The 20,008-nt window shown below is 41.6% G+C and overlaps 1 protein-coding gene and 1 non-coding gene across 2 annotated transcripts in view; one reads left to right on the plus strand and one right to left on the minus strand.

The window, feature by feature from the left end:
* The window catches only part of TP53BP2 (tumor protein p53 binding protein 2), a 54,338-nt gene that overhangs the window by 23,699 nt on the left and 10,631 nt on the right, over positions 1-20,008 (plus strand). The window contains exons 3-13 of the mRNA XM_032466622.1: positions 5,094-5,207; positions 8,663-8,745; positions 9,845-9,946; positions 11,928-12,102; positions 12,648-12,829; positions 13,188-13,352; positions 13,745-13,973; positions 15,262-15,372; positions 15,673-15,821; positions 16,721-17,186; positions 18,482-19,257. Coding sequence (XP_032322513.1) covers positions 5,094-5,207; positions 8,663-8,745; positions 9,845-9,946; positions 11,928-12,102; positions 12,648-12,829; positions 13,188-13,352; positions 13,745-13,973; positions 15,262-15,372; positions 15,673-15,821; positions 16,721-17,186; positions 18,482-19,257 — 2,552 coding nt within the window. The remainder of the gene's footprint in view (positions 1-5,093; positions 5,208-8,662; positions 8,746-9,844; positions 9,947-11,927; positions 12,103-12,647; positions 12,830-13,187; positions 13,353-13,744; positions 13,974-15,261; positions 15,373-15,672; positions 15,822-16,720; positions 17,187-18,481; positions 19,258-20,008) is intronic.
* Positions 7,504-7,575, minus strand: TRNAI-AAU. Its single transcript has one exon. It is a non-coding gene; the product is annotated as a tRNA-Ile (tRNA).

Raw genomic sequence — 20,008 nt, forward strand, 5'->3', positions numbered from 1 at the left:
GGAGCATCCTAGTTGTTTTGCCGTCTCTGAGTTTTTGTAGGTTTTTAGAGAAAGCTCATCTGTATTGAGTTACTGTGGTGGCAGAAAGAAGTGGTGAAATCATAGCCATTATTTTAAGCCTTGAAATCAATCCCTTGCGTAGTTCTTTAGAGCTTTAGAATGGGACAGCCCGGTTTCTTTTCAGCCCCTTAGGAGTTTGTAGATTCGGGAGTAATTTTTCATGATTTCTGCCTTGTTCCCGTACTGCCTGAGTGAGCTCCCACTGTTTCCTTTTCGTCCCTGGGGGTGAATGTCCCAGTGCAAGGTTACCCACTGTGTTCACACCGTTCACACCATTCATGGTACCTGACTGCAGCTGAGCGCCCACTGCTTCCCAGGCAAGTCCTTTTATGCATCTTCAGGTGACTTTCCTGCAGGTGGGGGTTCGGGGAGGTCTTCCGCACCTGCCTGAGTGGCATGCTTCACGTAGGAGCTAGATTAGACCACGAGTGCAAAGAAACCCCAGTGATCCTTTTTAAAGGAAAATACGATAGTTTGCCTTACCTGCTGAAACTCTCTAGAGGCTTTCTCTTCTACTTAGAATAAAACCCAAACTCTTGATCTTGGATTGTGAGGTCTTTGCTGTCTGTCTTCTGGTACCATTTTCCTCCTTGCCCGCCGCCTGCAGCTTTTTCATACTCCTGCATAAACGAGGCTCTTTCCCGCCTCAGAGCCATTGGCACCAGTTGTTCCCACCGCCTGAATTGCCCTCCCTCCAGATTTTGTCATTGCTGGTTCCCTCTGGTCATTTGGATTTCAGCTAACTTCACACGTCCTCAGAGATGCTTTTCCTGATCTTCCTACCAAAGCAGGCATGAAGTCTATTATAGCATCCTTATTTGATCTCTGGAGAAGACCTGTCTCTGTGGTTTTGTGTGTGTGTTTATTAGTTTATTGCCTCTTTAATCCCTGTAACCCCAAACACACGCACAAGAATGTAAACTTCCTAAGAGTAGAGACCTGCTTGTCTGGTTCCTTGCTGTACCCAGCTCAGGGAGAGTGCCTGGTATTTAGTAGTTGCTCAATAAATATTTACTGACAGAATAAATGAGCTCCGAGCTGCTCTGGTAGCCTCTTTGCATTCAACAAATTTCCTTGCTTTATGCTTTATCGAGATGGTTGAAACCACCCATTGTGAGTGTCCTCAGTTCCCTCCTTCTGCGCTCACCTCGGGTTTCTCTGAGTGTGTGCCTGTCCTTCCTCCTGATTTTCCTAGAGGAAGAAGTGTTCTTTCTTGTTGCCAGGCCTCACTCTCATCCTTGAAACTCTTGATTCCACCTATTTCCTTTCCTCGCTAGTATGTTGCTCACTTGAGTTCAGTAGCCTTTACTATGTGACGATGGTGTTTAAAGGATTTTCTTTCTTCTTTAATTAAAAAGATAACACTTGAATATGTTCTTTTTTTTTTTTAATGTGAAAGAGGAAATAATGTATATAGAATGGAAATCTCTCCCCCAAGGTTATTGTTGCTTGATGTATAATTGCTTTTAATTTTAGCAGATAACTTCACAGACTTTTTCTCTGCAATTGTAAGTAACTATATAAATAGTTTTGTGTTGTCTCCTTCCCTGTTTTTTCTTTATGTAATAGTATCAACCTCTGCAGTTTACTATTTTACCCATAGCTTGGAGATCTTTTCAGATTAGCATGTGTAAATCTGCACCATTGTATTTAATAATCATGATTTTCCATAGTACTATCACAAACTGTAGTTGATCTAACCATTTCTTTTTTTGAAATGGTTGAAAATGCCCTTTATTTTTTATTGAAGTATAGTCAATTTATAACATTGTGTTAATTTCTGGTATACAGCCTAATGATTAAGTTGTGTGTGTGTGTGTGTGTGTGTGTGTGTGTGTGTGTGTATAAATTCCTTTTCATATTCTTTTCCATTATAGGCTATTACATGATATTGAATATAGTTCTCTGAGCTCTACAGTAGGACCTTGTTGTTTATCTGTTTTATATATAGTAGTTGGTATCTGCAAATCCCAAACTCCCAATTTATCCCTTCCCACTCCCTTTTCCCCCTGGTAACCATAAGTTTGTTTTCTCTGTATATAACCATTTCTTTATTCACAAACATATAAATGAATTCTCTTGTTTTTATAAATGCTGCAGTAAAAATCTTTGTAGGAGCCTCTTGATCTTGTGAAAGCATTTCTCTAGAGTAGATTCCAAGAAGTGGGATTGCTTGATTAAAGGTTCGCACATTTAAAAGTTTGATATATATTGCCAGATTTCCCTCAACAAGGGCTGTATATGTAAGTTCACACTTCTCCCAGTTATTTCTGAGTGTCCCTCATTAACAAATGATACAATAATATTTTAATTTTTTGCTAAGCTGCTAGCTAAAGTTGCCCATTTTTTCATTTGTCTGTTGGCCAGTTGGGTTTCCATTAAAAATGTTTCTTCATAGCCTTTGCTCAGATTTCTTTTGGCTTTTGCCTTTTTCCTTCTTGATTTTTAGGTATTTAAAAAAAACCTGTTTTTGAATTCAGGCCTGTTTGTGTGTTATTTTAAAAAAAAAAAAATCCTTTCTTTACTCCAAGATTGTAAACATATTATCCTAATATTCTTACTATTATGTTTTAAAGTTTCCCTCCACACTTCCTCATTAATTTTTGAGTACTGTGAATTAGGGATCTAATGTTTTACCCCCTAGTGGATAGTGAATTTAAGTGTCTTATTAAACAGTTGGTTTCTTCCTTACTGATGTGAAACGTTGCTTCACATTCTTGTTATATCTCATATGAAGTATGTTTCTGTAAGCTTTAGTAAGTTACTTTTATTTTTTCTTCTAGTTTATGGTAGTACTGAACAGTTTTAATTACTGTAGTTTTATAGTAGGCTGGTTATCTGTAAGGCAAGTGCTTATTTCATTATTCTGCTTTTTCAAAAAATGACCTGAACTATTCTTGAGTATTTTCTTTTTCGGATATGTTTTAGAATTACCTTGAAAGGGCCCATGAAAAGGTCTTTTGGGATTTTGATTGGTTGCAGTGAATTTATACTTAATTTGAGGGTTGTTTGGATGGTGGTATGATTAAGAACAAGGTCTTGGGTATCACAATCTTGTCTCTTTCATTTACTTTATAAATAAAGCTTTATAACTTCAGGCAGGACACTTAATCTCTGTAATCCTCAAGTGTTTTCCATGCAGAACTGGGGTGATAACTGAATCTATTGCATAGGATTGTGGGAGGATCCCAGGAACTCCTATTTGAAGGGGGTTTAGCATTGCCCCTGGCACTTTTAGTATTAGCTCTCAACAAGTTAATAGCTGATATGTTTTCATCTCCCTCTGTTTTGCTAGAAATTGTCCAAGGTGCCCACCCACTTTTAAAATAGTAAATATCTTACTTCCATTTTGTTAGCTTCTTAATTTTCTCACTTCCTTTAACTGACAGTCTTTGAAAATAAGTTGCTTTTTGTTTGCCATCTCCATCTCCTTTCTATCCACTCATTTGTTTGCTGAGAGAACATTTCTTTGGATTCCTATTATGTGCTGGGAACTGTGCTTGATTGTGAGGAATAGAGATGAAAGTCTCCTGCCTTCAAGTAAAAGCAAGAATCAGCAGACATTTATAATACCACGTGATGACTACAGTAATAGATGGATGTGCTCTGTCTGCAGGAGAAACGGGTACTGGGTTTAGTTTTCAGTGCTAAGAATGGCTTGTTCAAAAACAAGCATGGATGTCAGGACAAGGGGAGGGGTGTGGTTGGAGCATGGAGTGAACAGGCAACCTTGAGACTGAAGTGTGTTTCAGTTTGTGCCAGCATAAGTCTGATTTTTTGTCACTGTGAGCCATCAGGACTTTAGCTCCTAGACCTTATAAGAAGGTTTGTGCCCTATTAATAAGGTCTAACCCAGTATGGACTGGAAGTTACTTCATTTCCTTTGAATTCCCTCTTTGCTGCTGGAACCTGGGGATTTTGCTTCTTTTTTTTGAAATAAAATGTTTTTGTGTGAGTGGGTGGAGACTCTGCTCAGAATTTCCTTTGGGAGGGTGTCTACTCAGCTATGGGTTTTTCGTTTTGAGGATGAATCTTAGTTAGAATTTCTGTGGTTTAGAGTAGAGGGGTAGCATGTCAACTCAATAGGTTATGTTAATGTAAATAAAACCAGAAATGTACTTTGTGGCAACCTAGCAGATTAAGTTCAGTGGTTAGTTTACAGAATTGGCTGCAGAATGCTTGGCTGCTCCATTCTTCACCCTGTGTTGTTTATCTAAGATATCACATAGTGTCTTTGATTACCGACAAATGCAATGCATTTAGGTTATTTCGGGATTCTTATATTAAAATTTATATTGACGTTACTGAAGTTATTTGATTTTAAATAGTTGCATCCTCAGTTTTTTAGGTTTTGTATCCAGATCTCTTGAGACTGGAAGATTTTTTTGAGGGAAGCCCAAGACAGTTTCTCCTAAAGTTCCCATTTTTTAAATATTTAGCTGTGCCCTTCTTTTTGTCTCTAGAAAAGTTCTGACAACTGGCAGTCTAACTGGAAGAAGGGCCAAATAGGCATATTTTCTGGACAGTAAACAGGCTTTCGTTTGGAAATGTATGCATCTTTTTTTTTAATATAGATTGTAAAATTATAATTTAAAATGAACAAACCCAATAGATAGTAAGACTTAAGCTATTTAGAAAGTTGTTTTTTAATTTTTCATGTGTATACTTAGAGAATCATAGGACCATTAGAGTTAGAAGGGACCTCAGAGACCATCCAATGGGACACCCATAGAGCTTCAGTGGCATGCCTCGGGCTAGTAAGGAGCCCCCTGAATTAGATCCCTGAGCTCCTGACAGTGGCTCAGATACAGTCTTCTTTCCAGGACTTCCACCCAAGTTTGATCCTGATTATATGTATGGAAAATCGGTGATACTTCATTTTCTAAGGGTTCTTTTAATTAAAGAAAAACATGATCTAAGATGCTAAATACTTTCTGCATTCATAACGCGTAATTTGCATGAAGGATAGACAGCAAGTGGCATGTTTGTCTTTCCTTTACCTGCGGGTAATAGGATTTGTTCATTTCTTTTAGAACGTCCAGTTGCTGATAATGAGCGGATGTTTGATGTCCTGCAGCGGTTTGGAAGTCAGAGGAATGAAGTTCGGTTCTTCCTTCGCCATGAACGCCCCCCTGGCAGGGACATTGGTAGGTAGCACCCTATGAATCCTATCAAGGATCTGAACTTTTGTTTCATGCTCGGGCGTAGCTGGGGGAGAGGTAGCATGTGATCAGGAGCCAGGTAATTGGAGGGATGAATGAGAGGTAAGGAAGTGGGAACAGTGAGGATGGACCACTGTTCGAAGCCCTGACTGGGGTTGGTGGGGAGAAAAGGGCATGGTTCTGTTCAGTTTGTTTTGCTTGAAGACGGGAGAAGTTTGATGACAGTTTTTAATGCTGGTTGTGAGGAGTCAGTAGAGTAGGAGGTCGAAATGCAAGGAGGCAGTGCTTGATGGACAAGTCACCAAGAAGGTGCTTGCTCAGCCGGGCAGGCTGTCTTCTCCCGGCAGTGGGGAGGCTCTTCTGTTGTAACAGGATGGGAAGAGAACTGCGCAGAGGCAGGTAGCTCTGTGCCCGGTGGGGCAGCGGGAGGGGCTTCTCATCTGAAAACATTTGTTTTCTCTGAGGTGGGAGGCAAAGTCCTCTGAAAGCAATAGAGGTGGGTGGCAGTTGGAGCTGTTGTGGAGAGCAGGCAAATGTGCCCCCTAGGGGAGCCAGGTTGCTGGGGTCCCTGGAGGCCAGTTGAGATTAGAGACCATGGGTGATTTTTCCCCAGTGGTGCTCTGCAGCCCAGAGGTTTGTAAAAGGAGAAGATGATTGGATTGACCCAAGATTGGGGTTTGGCCAGACCAGCTCAATGCAAAGGCAGTGAGACAGGGAAGACGAGGATGTTGGCAAGATGTCATCTAAGCTGGGTGGGGAGAAGTGAAGATGGTGGGGCCACAGGGAAGGAGCAGAGCAGGGCTAAGAAACCGCAAGTCTCAGATTAACAAATAGGTCTAGTGAGAGGACATATGATCAAAAGGTAGAAAGTCTGAATTTAAGATTTCAGGGGTAGAGCACTTCTAGTGATGTGGTCCTGCATTGGGTCATGAAGTGAGCCTGAATTAGGGCGGAGACAGGAACCACAGGATGGAGAGGCTGGATTCTGGATGGTGAGGTCATCCAGATTGAAGGCAGGACTTGGAGGGGAGAGAACAGGGCAATCAAGAGGTCACATCTGTGGTGACTGCGGGTTGTGACCAGGGTGTATAGATGACAATAAGGAGAGGGTAGAAGGTGATACATGAAGGTGGAAAAACAGTGGGCTGAAAGCAGCATTAGACACTGGGTACAGGGCCATCCCTGTGACCTTGGAGATCTCGTAGGATGTGGGAGAAAAAGTTTCAAGTCTGAGATCTGTGGGGAAGCTTTGCTGTCAGTGGGAAGCCACTGGTTGGGAAAGGATTACTAGGTATTTCTAAAAATGTTGGAACTTTTAAAATGGAAAGTTGAGGGTTTGTGTTTTCAGTATATAATTCTTGGGAGTAAGAATGTCAGTAACAGAGGTTAATTATTAGATGTCATAAAGTCTCAATTTTATTCCTTTAATAACAAATGTCCATGTGGCACCCACAATTAGAAATTATTAGATTGTGAGGAACCCAGAATTGACTTAGTCTGGCCTCTTTCGCTCTAGAGATGAGAAGTGCTGATACTTAGGGGTTAAATGACTGGTCAGAGGCCTCACACCTAGATGCAGAGCCAGGTGCAACTTAAGTCACCTCACCCAGACTGGCTCACCTGCCTGTCAGCGTCATTGGTTGTCTGTCATTTTATTTTAAATAAACATTTTTTTTTTCCAAAGCTGTCCTTTTTTGTAGTTGTAAGTTGACATCCATCCTATTTTTGTTTTGTTCTTTATTTACATTACTGCATACATCTTCTTTTAATAAATTAGTTGAATTTTACCCATTCATCTACCAGTTCAAGTATCTTCCTGTATAGTACTGGGTAAATTATTAAATAGCTTCTCAGTAGTGCAATATGCAGTTTTAGTGTGTTTGTAATGTGAGAAATGTAATGTGAAGATGAAGGCGCTGTTTTCACGTTGTTGCAAAACACTAGTGCCACGTAGTGTCTAAACTGGGGGAAAAAAAAACAGGATCGCTGTTCAGTGTCCTTTAATAAAGCAGTAACATTTTTAGTGTAGACTTCTGATTACAGGTTAGGAGACTGTTACTGTATTCTTTCTCCAATTGAACTAGGACCTGTGACCCAGAATGTATTTGAAATTATTTTTAAAGCTCTTGCTTTTTACTTTGATTATGCCAGGGAGAAATTCATTGAGTGCTCTCTCTTTGAGGCAGCAAAGAAAGCAATTATTCTTTTTTTTTTTAATTCTTTTTTTTTTTTTTTATTTTTGGAGGCGGGATAATTGGGTTGATTTATTTATTTATTTTAATGGAGGTACTGGGGATTGAACCCAGGACTTCGTGCATATTAAGCACATGCTCTACCACTGAGCTATACCCTCCCCTCACAATTATTCTTAAATAATAGATTTTTTTTCTTGCAGAATTATTGTGACAGATTACCTGAGCTATTTTGTGAGAGAATTGAGCAGTATTTAAAAGTAAAGCTAACACACTGGAGTTAGGTGTAAGTGGGATGCCTGGCCCTGAGGATAGATGTGTTTACTTACTGGCAGGGAATTCATGCTAAGCTTCTAGGCAGGTGCAGTAGACCTTTGATTCAAAAGAAATTTTAATCTAAAACTGCTTGGGAGATAATTCAATAATTTTTCTAACTTCTGAGAAGTACAGATATAAGCTTAATTTCATATATTTAAACAGTTCTTTTTGTTGATATCATTTATTTCTTAAACTTCATCAGTTTAAATGAAGATTATTTTCCCTTCATGATGCATTAAGTGGTACTGAGAGCCCCGAATATTTTGGCTTGAAAAAGTCTTTTTAGCCAAAAAAGAACACACAATGGTTTCCAGTTAGTTCTTTCCCCAAACTAAGAAAATGGAATTTTTTTACTCACCTAAATGAGGAAGTGCTTGATAGTACTTAGGAATTACCACAAAATGACCAAATATCTGAAATGCCACTTGTTCTGTTTTCAATTGCTTCCTTCCCATGTGAGTTACAGACACTTTAGTAAATACAGGAATAGATCGATTTAATTTTCACTTTTTCCCCCATAGATTGATTTAATTTTCACTTTTTTCCCCAATGAAACCATTCCTGATTTCACTATGGCGTGGCTAAAGAGAGAGCTAGGCAGAGCAACTGTAAACAAATAGTGTGAATGACCCGTAATCAGAAGTACATTTGTTTTCTTACATGTTCCTCCTTTGGTGTCTGAATCCTGCAGCTTTCCCTGGCAGTAGTTAGCCTGTGACGTTTTCTAGTGCTGACTGTTCACTATTCCAAGTAAGGTTTTCCAAAACAGGCTGAATTATGAGACTTTAACTTCATTGCTATTAGAAAATATTTTAAGTATATTTTCAACTTAAAATATCAAAGAGCAATAATAATAGAACTGAGGAATGAACTGGTACCTGTATCTGTCAGTTCTAGTGTTAATGCCTACTGTTTGAATTTTGTACTCAGTGAGTGGACCAAGGTCTCAAGATCCAAGTTTAAAAAGAAATGGTGTAAAAGTTCCGGGTGAACATCGAAGAAAGGAGAATGGCGTAAGTGGTCCTTTTTGTCCAGGCTGTGTTTACACCACAGTGATGCTGCTTTTTAACCTGTAAATCTCATTCATTTACTTTTTTATTCAGTGGGTTTTTAAGAATGGGCCTTATTTTAAGTTTATTTCATCAAAATGATTAATTCTAATGCTCTCTACGTGGCTGTTGAGTGAAGTTAGATGCTGAATATACCACAAATTCAGAGCAAAACATGCTCAGCAAGTTTGAGAAAGCATTCGTTTTTTGGTGCTTTTATTTGTTGTTAGAATCACATTTAGTGATTAATTATGTATTAATGCTCTTGCTATTGTGTATGAATTTTAGCAAGTACCTTTGGGGTACCTTGTAGACATTTTCTTTTCAGAGCTCGGAATTTCTAATACTGTTAGGGATTAGCTAAATTACCTCTCTTCAGTCTACACTGCTTCTACTCTGCCTTTCCCCACATTCTTCCTGTTTCTCTTTTTGACCTTCTGGTTATCTTACAGTGATGAAAGGCTGATAAAAGGATAACAAAAGTGGTCTTGGCCATGAACAGGATTTCAGTGTCTCTTGACACAATATATCTTTCCCACCGCTGGGTTTAAAAAAAAAATTGAAGTATAATTGACATATAGTAAACTGCATATATTTTAGGGACACACTATGCTGATTGCATGTTTAGAGAGTGGACATTTTGCTTTGTCTCTGAATTTTTAAAATTCTAGTCTCGTATTTTTAAAGGGTTTTTTGATGCCTATATTCTAGGTTTGCTGCCAGTGCCCCACTATCATGTTTAATATGATTTTGTTTAATATGATCAAACACTGCCTTCCTAATTTAAATGAACTACAGAACAAGGTAATTCTGAATTGTTCCATTTGTGTCGCCGACTATTGAAACTATTTAATTTAAATTTACAACCTCAAAGAGCGCTGGTCTGTATATTAGTATGTTTACATCTTAATAAGTCAGTGTGGGGGTATTAATGTTACAGAAGAAAAATGGCTAAATAATCTTGTCATGATTGGTTCAGGTGACACTTGTGGACAGACAGACCTTGGTGGGAGGAGTCTCTGTTCATTTTATACTAAGTTGGATTGTTTGCCATTTTTTGTAGGTTAATAGTCCTCGGATGGATCTGACTCTTGCTGAACTTCAGGAAATGGCGTCCCGCCAGCAGCAGCAGATTGAGGCCCAGCAACAAATGTTGGCCACAAAGGTAACATCTTGCTTTGAAAGACCTAACAGACCACTACCGTTAATGTGTGTGTAACGCTGTTTCCCTCCCACCCTTGTTAGTGAGCCAGTTGCTTCACAGATATGAATTGATCCTCTCAACCCAAAAGGTATCTGCCATGTGATGCTTTCTTCCCTTCCCTACAGCATTTTGTAGGAATCCTTAACTCATCCAGTTCCAGGTCTTCCTGACCTCGATTCTGATCAGTATTACCCATGCTATGTTGAGTATCAGTAAAGCTGAAAAGACATAAAGAACCCCTCAGCTTTGCTAGTAGGAACTGCTCTGGGCTAACCTTGACCTGAATCATTACTGCAGCAAGAGGAACTTTGGAGTCTGCTCTTGCGAATGCTGTCCTCTGCTGCTGCTTAGCACCTACAGAAGGCTGCTTGCCTTTATTTGGGGACATTCTCCATCCACACACTAATCTTAGTCCTGTCCTTGAACAGAGAAAACATGGGATGCCTCTCCGTTACCATCAAAAGCAATGTCACTGCTGTTGCTCCTGCCAACCATAGGATTCCAGTCTAAACCAGATGTTGACAGCTGTTCTCTGTAAAGGGCTGTAAATATTTTATTTAGGCTTTGCGTGCTGTGCTGTCTCAGCTCTGCAGTTATAGCAGGAAAGCAGACGTAGACAGCAGGGAACGGAATGGATGTGGCTGTGCGCCAGTAAAACTTTCCTTACAAACACAGATAACAAGCTGTATTTCACCTTCAGGCTGTATTGTCCGCCAGCCCCTGGGCTGAACACTCAGTATCTGCCGCCGACCAGTCTTTGAGTGACTAAGTTCACTGATGCTGGGGTGGACAGCTGATGGTTTGGGTAGCAAGTGACCCAGCAGGGCTTTGAAGTGATGGCCAGGGATTCTTTAAGGAGGGTCTCAATATGCATTGTGGCCTGTAATCCTTCCTAGGGTTCCTTTCATCATTTCTATTTTTCATGGCAGACACCAGCTTTTTCAAAATCATGTGTATCATTGCATATCAGACTTTAATGTGCATATGAATCACACAGGGGTTTTGTTAAAAATGCGTATTCTGATTCAGTAATTACAACATTTTGCATTTCTAACAGGGTCCCATGTGGTGCTGAGGCACCAGTCCTTGAGTAGCAGGGACATAAATTCAAATAAAAAAGGTGATTGTTAAAACAGGATAAATCTCTAACCTCGGAGTCTTATTTTGAAACTATTTCTGTGTTATTGATATGTTTTAGGTATATTAATCTGTGGCGTTTACCTTTGATTATAAATTGTGTGGCTCTGTTACTCAGTTTTAGTTAAAAATTTTAGTGTAAAAGAAGTAAAGTTTTAGGTTGCGTAATTGCAACCTTCTGAAGGCGCTAGTGCTTTAGCGCTTTTCTAAGTGTACTGAGTGTGCACTGTGTACAGTACTGTTCCGAGAGCCTTACCCTTCGCCTCGCATTTAACCCTCACTGTAGCCCTCTGAGGACCAGTGCCCATCTCATTTCATAGGTGAAGACACCGACTTGTGTACTTGGTGAGGTTCTGTAACGCAGTGAGGTATACACCCAAAGTCTCGTAGCTATTAAGTGGCAGAGCTTAGGTTTGAATCCAGATTTGACTTCAAATCTTATCATTTAACAGCTTTCTTTTACTGTCTCCCATCTCTACACGAGCTCCCTCTTAAAATTGGAGCCACAGTTCATGAAAACTAGTTCAAGGATCACTGCTTGTTTGCTGCACAAGACCACATGGATTAAACATTACTGATTCTTGGATCTTATCTCCCAAGAAATAGGTTTCAGGGTGGGGCCCGGGAGTGTCTGTATTTTACAGACTCCCCAGGTGGTTCTGACAGTGGTGTGGGACAGATGGGGAGACCAGAGCAACGCCACTGGTGCACCTCAGTCTGGCCATCTCAGGTGTGGTTAGGCTGATTGTGGGTTAGTGGTCTACCTGTTTAAGATGGTATGTCTGATGATGGCTTATGTCTCTAGGAACAGCGCTTGAAGTTTTTGAAGCAGCAGGATCAGCGTCAACAGCAACAAGCTGCTGAGCAGGAAAAGCTCAAGAGACTCAAAGAAATAGCTGAGAATCAGGAAGCTAAGCTGAAAAAAGTGAGGGCACTTAAAGGCCACGTGGAACAGAAAAGGCTAAGCAACGGGAAGCTTGGTGAGTTGTTCCCTGTCCGTCTGCTTCAGTGCTGAATGCTGCACGGTAAACCGTCTGGGTGTAAGCAAACACGCTGGTGTAGGAAGTTTCTGTAAATTTGTAGTAAGTAAGTAGAATGAAATGAGACTTCATGTGTAGATCATTTTAAAAGGATTCTTTTTGAAAAGTAGAATTCACTGCAGTTTTGATGCTGCTGGTTCCCCTGAATTAAATTCAGCTGTTGAGTGTTTTAGATGAGGTTTCCAAGTTCCCTTTGGAAAATGTAGTAGTAGTTCTCTCTCTCCTGAAAATTGGATGAAGGCAAGGATTTTCATACAATAGCTCCATCTATTACAGTACCATTTTAATTAACATTTTAGTGATGTGATTTAGAGATATCTCTTGATTTCAGTTGCTTTTGAAAGAAATAGATTGGTTCCAGGACATTTCTGAAATTTTTCTCTATTGTGAGAATGGTCATTGTACAGCCTTGTTGCCTGGGGAGCGGTCTGTTCTCATTTTTCTTTTCAACTTTTCAACTGTTGCATTTCTCATTCTTACTTTAGTGGAAGAGATTGAACAGATGAATAGTTTGTTCCAGCAAAAGCAGAGGGAGCTCGTTCTGGCTGTGTCCAAAGTAGAGGAACTGACAAGGCAGCTGGAGATTCTCAAGAACGGCAGGATTGACGGTCACCACGACAACCAGTCTGCAGTGGCTGAGCTCGATCGGCTCTACAAGGAGCTACAGGTAAGCTGAGGCTGTGCACGGCTCTCAGTGGAACCTCCGCTCTAGGCCGCAGTGTTGTCCACATCAGGGGCAGAAAGTGCTGGATTCTGGCTTCTTTTCCCTAAAGCTGGGAGGAGGAGGGAGGCCTAAACCCCATGGAATCCAGAATAAACTTTATGGTACCTCAGACAGGAAATCTGAGGCGTTCCTTATGACCACAGCTGGTGGTCTGACACTTAATTTTAAACCATGAGCTGAGACATGTGGAGGGGCCTTACATTTTTAGAAATTATATAATAGAGAACCATGTGATTATCTGTTTGAGAAATTTTTCTTCCTACTCCTTGGCTACTCCCCCCCCCCCCCCCATTTTGTTCAGTTGAGAAACAAACTGAACCAGGAGCAGAATGCCAAGTTGCAACAACAGAGGGAGTGTTTGAACAAGCGCAATTCAGAAGTGGCGCTCATGGACAAGCGTGTTAATGAGCTGAGGGACCGGCTGTGGAAGAAGAAGGCGGCCCTGCAGCAGAAAGAGAACCTTCCAGTGAGTGTGCTCTCGGCAGGGGGCCGGGGAGGAGGGGATGATGACCAGCAGCGAGGTCAGCTCCTCGCGGTTGCGTCTTCAGAATCATTGCTCAGTGTGCCCTCAGGAAAGAGACAGGGCCCGCGGCTCCTTGAAAGAGAACCCACAGTTCTTGTGCTTTTTTGTATCATCACCTCCGTAGCTCTGCTCTTCCTTCTGATACTTGTGATAAAGTGTGGGTAAGAGTTCATCATTGTGGGCAGTTTTTGTTTGGGGATGTTTCTTGTAGACTCTGTGGCTAGATCCTAAAAGTGCCGATTTTCACAAAATTAAAATGATGACAGTAGCACAGGCTTTTCTGCGTCTGATCCACCGTAACTTGTAATACTAAAGGCCCTGTGCTTTTTCCGCAGGTTTCATCTGATGGCCACCTGCCCCAGCCGGGGGTGTCGGCGCCGAGCCGAGTGGCTGCAGTCGGGCCCTACATCCAGTCGGCCACCATGCCGCGTGTCCCCTCGCGGCCCGAACTCCTGGTGAAGCCAGCCCTGCCTGACGGTCCCCTGGCCACGCCGGCTTCCGAGGGGCCAATGAAAGTCCAGACGCTGCCCAACATGCGATCTGGGGCTGCTTCACAAGCGAAAGGTAAAGCCAGTCATTTCCAAGTCCTTCCCCCGCTAGCGGCTTCCCTGCTCACCATGATTTTCCCCCAAGTTTAAGTTTTAAAACGATGTCTTCCTGTTCCTTGTTCGTGTTGAAATTCTAAGAATATCCTTGTGTTCTTTAAGGGTTAAGAAATGATAAATAGCTTAGCCCTAAATAATACAGTCCTATTCAGGAAATGAAAAAAAAAAACCATAATATTTTTTGAAAACCTGAAAATTGTTTAGAATTCCTTCTCGTTACTAAGGAAATTTTGATCTGATGTTAGTAACTTGAGAACTTCTCTTTTGGTGTAAAAGTACCCTGAATGTGTTAGTGGTGTCACCTTCACAGAATGTGAGATGGTGAATTCATTCTGTTGGTGAGTGATATTTACTGTTCGTATGTGTGTCTGCAGGAGAATTTGGCTGCTGATAATCTTTAGCATAAAGGTAAACATACTGGGAGATAAAAGTGAAAGAAACAGGCTCCTTGTGTTAGTGATCTTTGCATTCTGTGTGCAGCCCTCAGATACTTGGGCGATGCAAACCAGAGATTTATAATAGGAGGGGAAAATGAAGGGAGAGTTGTAGGAAAAGCAGGGCAAAAGCATCCTTTTATAATCTTATCGTAGATCCCTGGAGAAGAAAAAAATAGCCAGAATTGTCTATTTCCCCTTGTCACTATCATGTGCAAATAGTAGCTGACTTTAAAATTATTTATTATTTTGCTGTAATTACTACTGTGAAGCAATAATGCTACATAGTCTGGGTTTTATTGTAGAAGGAATTACTTTTTTTTCTATAAGGACAAGTAAAAGCTATGGCTTTGGAATTTAAATATCAGTGTAGAAAAAAATGTGAATACTCTGGTTTACGAAAGACTGTGGTCAGAGCCATGGGCTAAAAGTCTGCGTTTTTGCTTTTGTTTTGCCTTCATCACTTATGGTGTCGTTATGTGAGATACACCGTAGAGCCCTCCATCTGATACATTGGAAATTGTTTTCTGGGTGTGATGGTGACGTTTTCTTATCCGTGAAGAGTAATGTGTCCTTGCTGCTTCAAGCAGACTTTCTGTTAATCATGATTAATTTTAGCTTGTTTGACTAATCAAGAACACTCTTAAATTACAAGAAAAAAAATCTAGTGTCTTGTAAGTATGTTTACTGGGATTGTTGTGAGTCTGAAATTTAACTCTGTTTTTTAGAAATTAAACTTTTTAGCAGCAAAATGAACCATTAAAACTCCCTTGAGAATGCTGGGTTATTTGTCTTTGCTTTTCTGCATTCTAGGCTCTAAAATCCATCTGCTTGGCCCTGATTGGACTCCTCCGAATGCAGATCTTTTCTCGAGCCAAGCCTCTGCTTCCGTGCCTAAAAGCTCTGGGAATGCTCCAGACCAAGGTGAGGTTTACTGGTGCTGCTCCTGGACATTATGTTTTGGCCATCTAAAGGTCTGTGTATGCTTTTTCAGGTAGTTTATTTTCTAGTGTGTTAAAACTAGGACCATATTTCCAGAATAGCTTCGTTAAGCCAGGGAATTAAAATACTAACATTGTATTGTTGGCTATTCTTTACTCAGTATAATTTAAAAGTAGAAGAGCATTCAGTGGGTATAGATATTAAGGAGAGAGAAACATGTGAATAAGAAATTTTATCACAAGCAGTTTGATTATCGATGTGATTTTTTTCCCCCGTCTTCAGCTGATGATGGGGAGGTTCCGCTTAGGGAGAAGGAGAAGAAAGTGCGTCCCTTCTCTATGTTTGACACGGTGGACCAGTCCGCTGCCCCGCCTGCCTTCGGTTCTCTCAGGAAGAACCAGAGCAGTGAAGATATCTTGCGGGATGCTCAGGTACTTAAGAATGTGCCAGTTTGAAATTTAACGGTAATTCTATATGCATTTTTAGAAGAGATAAAATGAGGGAGAGCAGGAAAAATGCAAATGTATCTGGAAGATTAGAAAATATAACAGTGTTCTGCTATTTTAAATTCTGTTGCTCAAGTATATTTGTGGTCTCAGAATGACTGACACACTTGCTTCTGGGTCATATTTTGTGTGATTCTCTGAAAAATATGGTGCATGGAAGAACATCGTGTCTGTGCTGCTCATTTACCTTGTTTCTTCAAAATTTGGAGCTGAGATTATGTCAAATAATTTGATGGTTAATCTTCTATAGCTGTTGGGATCCCAGCCTTTGACAACTGGGCCACAGCTGCGTGCTCCAAGTTAGGAGGTTTGGGGGTTTTTTTGTTTTTTGTTTTTTGTTTTTTTTTCTTCACTATGTGGCCCAGATTGCATGAAGTTCTGATGAACGAGGATGGTTCCGGTTACTGGTGCTGTCCATGAATATGTAACATGGCAGTTAAAGGTCTTCAAGTGGGCACTTGGAATTGTCCAAATAGGAAGGGGCAGCAAGGAGAACATCATTCAGGATGGGAATTGTATTGCATTACTGAAGTCCCTTTTGCATGTAATAAATTCAGAGATTTAAAACTTTTTTTTTGGCGGGGTAATTAGATTTATTTTTTAGAAGAGGTACTGGGGATTGAACCCAGGACCTTATGCTAAGCATGCCCTCTACCACTTGAGCTATACCCTCCCCCTAAAACTTTTAAATGATTTTACAATGTAGAGCCAGTATTTTCAGTCTGTACTTACATTTGTGAAATTTAGGTTATCTAGAACATCTTTTGTACCCAGTTATACAGTATTTTGACTGGCTTTTTACTTTTATGTGTGTGTGTTTACAGGCTGCAAATAAAAATGTGGCTAAAGTACCACCTCCTGTTCCATCAAAACCAAAACAGATTAATTTGCCTTATTTTGGACAAACTAATCAGTCACCATCAGACATTAAGCCAGATGGAAATCCTCAGCAGTCATCAGCAGCTGTGGCATCCATGGGAAATAAACCCAAAACAGCAGGACAGCAGCAGAGGGTCCTGTTGTCCCCCGGTGTCCCTTCGGTTGGCCAAGCAGACCAAACCCTTCCTCCGGGTTCTAAGCAGGAAAGTCCCCCTGCAGCCGCTGTCCGGCCCTTCACGCCTCAGCCTTCCAAGGACACCCTGCTTCCACCCTTCAGGAAACCCCAGACCGTGGCTGCCAGCTCAATATACTCTATGTACACCCAGCACCAGGCCCCCGGGAAGAACTTCCAGCAGGCCGTGCAGAGCGCGTTGACCAAGTCCCATTCCCGAGGGCCGCACTTTCCGAGCGGTAAGGTTCTTGGTCTCTCTCTCACCCACGTCAGTGTGTTTACGTCCTGCACCAGAGCTGCGGTCTCTCAGGAAACAGCAAAATGACCTCTCCCTGTTTTGGCTGGTGCTTTTCGTCTAAGAGTTCTGTTTAATTGTGGCTTCTGTTCCTAACTGGGAGTTTGATAGGGTTTGTGCTAAATGTCAGCTGCTTGCAGCAGCTGAAGATAATAGGTGAATAAGACAAAATGTGAATAAAACGAAACAAACATGAAAATAATAAATGAATGAAATAGATGAATAAACCTATAGCGAAGACCTAGCCTTTGGCGTTGAATTACCCGTGCGAGTTTGTTTTCTGCTCACGGGTCACTCCTCGGTGAGTGGGGGAGAGTGATCGCCACGCGGACAAAAGGCCGTGCGTGTCTCTGCTGTAGGTCGGGCCAGATGTTTCTTGGTGTATAGAGGATTGGACAACTGTCTCTGTGTCTATTTTTTTTAAATGGTGCCCTTTGCTGTAGCTTAAATTGTTCTAATGTGGACACAGCTACACAGAAAGATTACTTTGTATTAAACGTACATAACCTGGTCATTTGCTGGGTTCTTTTTAAGAGTCAACAGTTTTATGAAACTAGATTAAAATCCACTCTCTTTTAGTTGAATGAAAATGGCCTTCTAGTTATGAAATAAGGGTGTACTTGTGGCCTAAAATGTTATGGAAGTAACTAGATGGCAGAGACTTAGTATATACCCTACATCTTACTGGTTTCTTTCCATGAGTCTTTGGTGAAAACTGCTAATACGATAATCTGGGAATTAGATAATGATGATGTAATCAGAATGTTTAAGGGGAATAGTTTTCGTAAATGTAGGTGGCTACTGATAATTTTGTAAGCCAGATGCTTTCTCACATTGATTGACTTTAGAAAAGTGAGAAGCAGTGGGGTAGTGCGTATTTAGTTTTCATCTGGGCACGTGAAACGATCGCCAGTTTTCACTGATTCTAAATTCTTTTCACATTTTAAATTTGGATGCTGTGCTCAGTGATTTCTTATCATTGACAGCGTTTTCTTTCCTATTGGTACGTAGAGTGATGGTGCCTGTTTACAATCAGGATTTTCATTCTGTAATGAGTTTATTATGCAGCTGTGGAAACCTTGCTTTGTCATCTGTTATTTTTAAAAATTAGTTGTACTGAAGGGTACTGTGCAATAACTATGAAATTAAAAGAGGCTCTAATTGTTGTTAGCTTTGTCTATTATTGGCTAGTTTTGTTTAATTAATACTAATCAGGCCTTTTTTCCTAATTCCAATTAGTATATGGCAAGCCTGTGATTGCTGCTGCCCAGAACCAACAGCCGCTCCCAGAGAACATTTATTCCAATAACCAGGGCAAACCTGGCAGCCCGGAACCTGAACCCGAGCCCGTTTCTTCAGTTCAGGAGACGCATGAAAATGAAAGAATCCCTCGGCCACTCAGCCCAACCAAACTACTGCCTTTCCTATCTAATCCTTACCGAAACCAGAGTGATGCCGACTTAGAAGCCCTCCGAAAGAAACTGTCTAATGCACCACGGCCGCTCAAGAAACGTAGCTCTATTACAGAGCCAGAGGGTCCCAATGGGCCGAATATTCAGAAACTTCTGTATCAGAGGACCACCATCGCCGCCATGGAGACCATCTCCATCCCAGCATACCCACCGAAGGCCGCTTCTGTGACTGCCAGCCCAGAAAGCCCAGTGGAAATCCAGAATCCGTATTTACAAGTGGAGCCAGAGAAGGAGGTGGTCTCTCTGGTTCCTGAGCCAGTGTCCCCAGAGGACTTAGGAAGTGCCAGTACAGAGAGCAGTGACGTGCCAGCTCCTTCTCCGGGCCTTGAGTATGTCCCCGAAGGAGTCCCAGACAGCAGCCCCAATGTCCAGAATAGCTTGGAAGAACCAAACCCAGAGGCTCCCCCTCTGCTGGAAGTGTACCTGGAGGAGTACCCCCCCTACCCGCCCCCGCCATACCCGTCTGGGGAGCCAGAAGGCCCAGGAGAAGACTCTGTGAACATGCGTCCGCCTGAGATCACCGGGCAGGTTTCTCTGCCTCCTGTAAGTAACGTGGTATCTCGTGGTCACCGCATAAGCCTTTTCTCTGGCCACAGCCTTCTGGGTGGTTGATTGTTATAACTCAGTGAAACCCCAGTGAGGACTCATGGCCATTTGCAGAAGAGGGTTTGTGTTTAAATTGCCTTGGCACAGAGTGGATCTCATAAGTGTTATCAAAATTTAATATATTCTGTGTAAAGAACATTTTAATTTTTTAGGAAGAACCCATTTCTTTGTGAAGGAAACAGTTTTGTCCTTATACCTGTAAACACCACGTCCGCTGTTTCTTCTGCAGCTGATGTTATGTGTGAGGGAGGCAGCACTCGACTGGCGATGAAAGACCTGGATTTGGATCTTCTGATCACTAGTTTAGCTCTGCGAAATCAGGCAGATGGCTCGACTTCTCTCACTGGTGGTTCACTCTTTCAACTCTTTTTCTAGCAGTGAAGTTTGTTTTCAATGTACTATTTAGGTGGAACCTCAAACTTGCACCACTGCTAACGGTGGGAGGGTTCTGGACGGCTGGGGGCGGGGAGAGGTGATGGGCAGAGGGAGGCGGGCGCCTCTTCACCGCTTCCTCACCTTCGCCTGGTCTGAAGTCTCTGGGTAGCATGACGACCCCGTAGGTGTCCTCGGGCTCTGACATTAAGTTATTCTGAAGCTTTGTATGTTTTGACTTGGACATATCTTCCTCACTCCTTCCAAATGCTAAACTTTTCTTTGGAAGTTTGTGATGTCACTTTGAAATCGGAGA

Source organism: Camelus ferus, chromosome 23 (assembly GCF_009834535.1).
Source record: "Camelus ferus isolate YT-003-E chromosome 23, BCGSAC_Cfer_1.0, whole genome shotgun sequence".
Taxonomy (NCBI): domain Eukaryota; kingdom Metazoa; phylum Chordata; class Mammalia; order Artiodactyla; family Camelidae; genus Camelus; species Camelus ferus.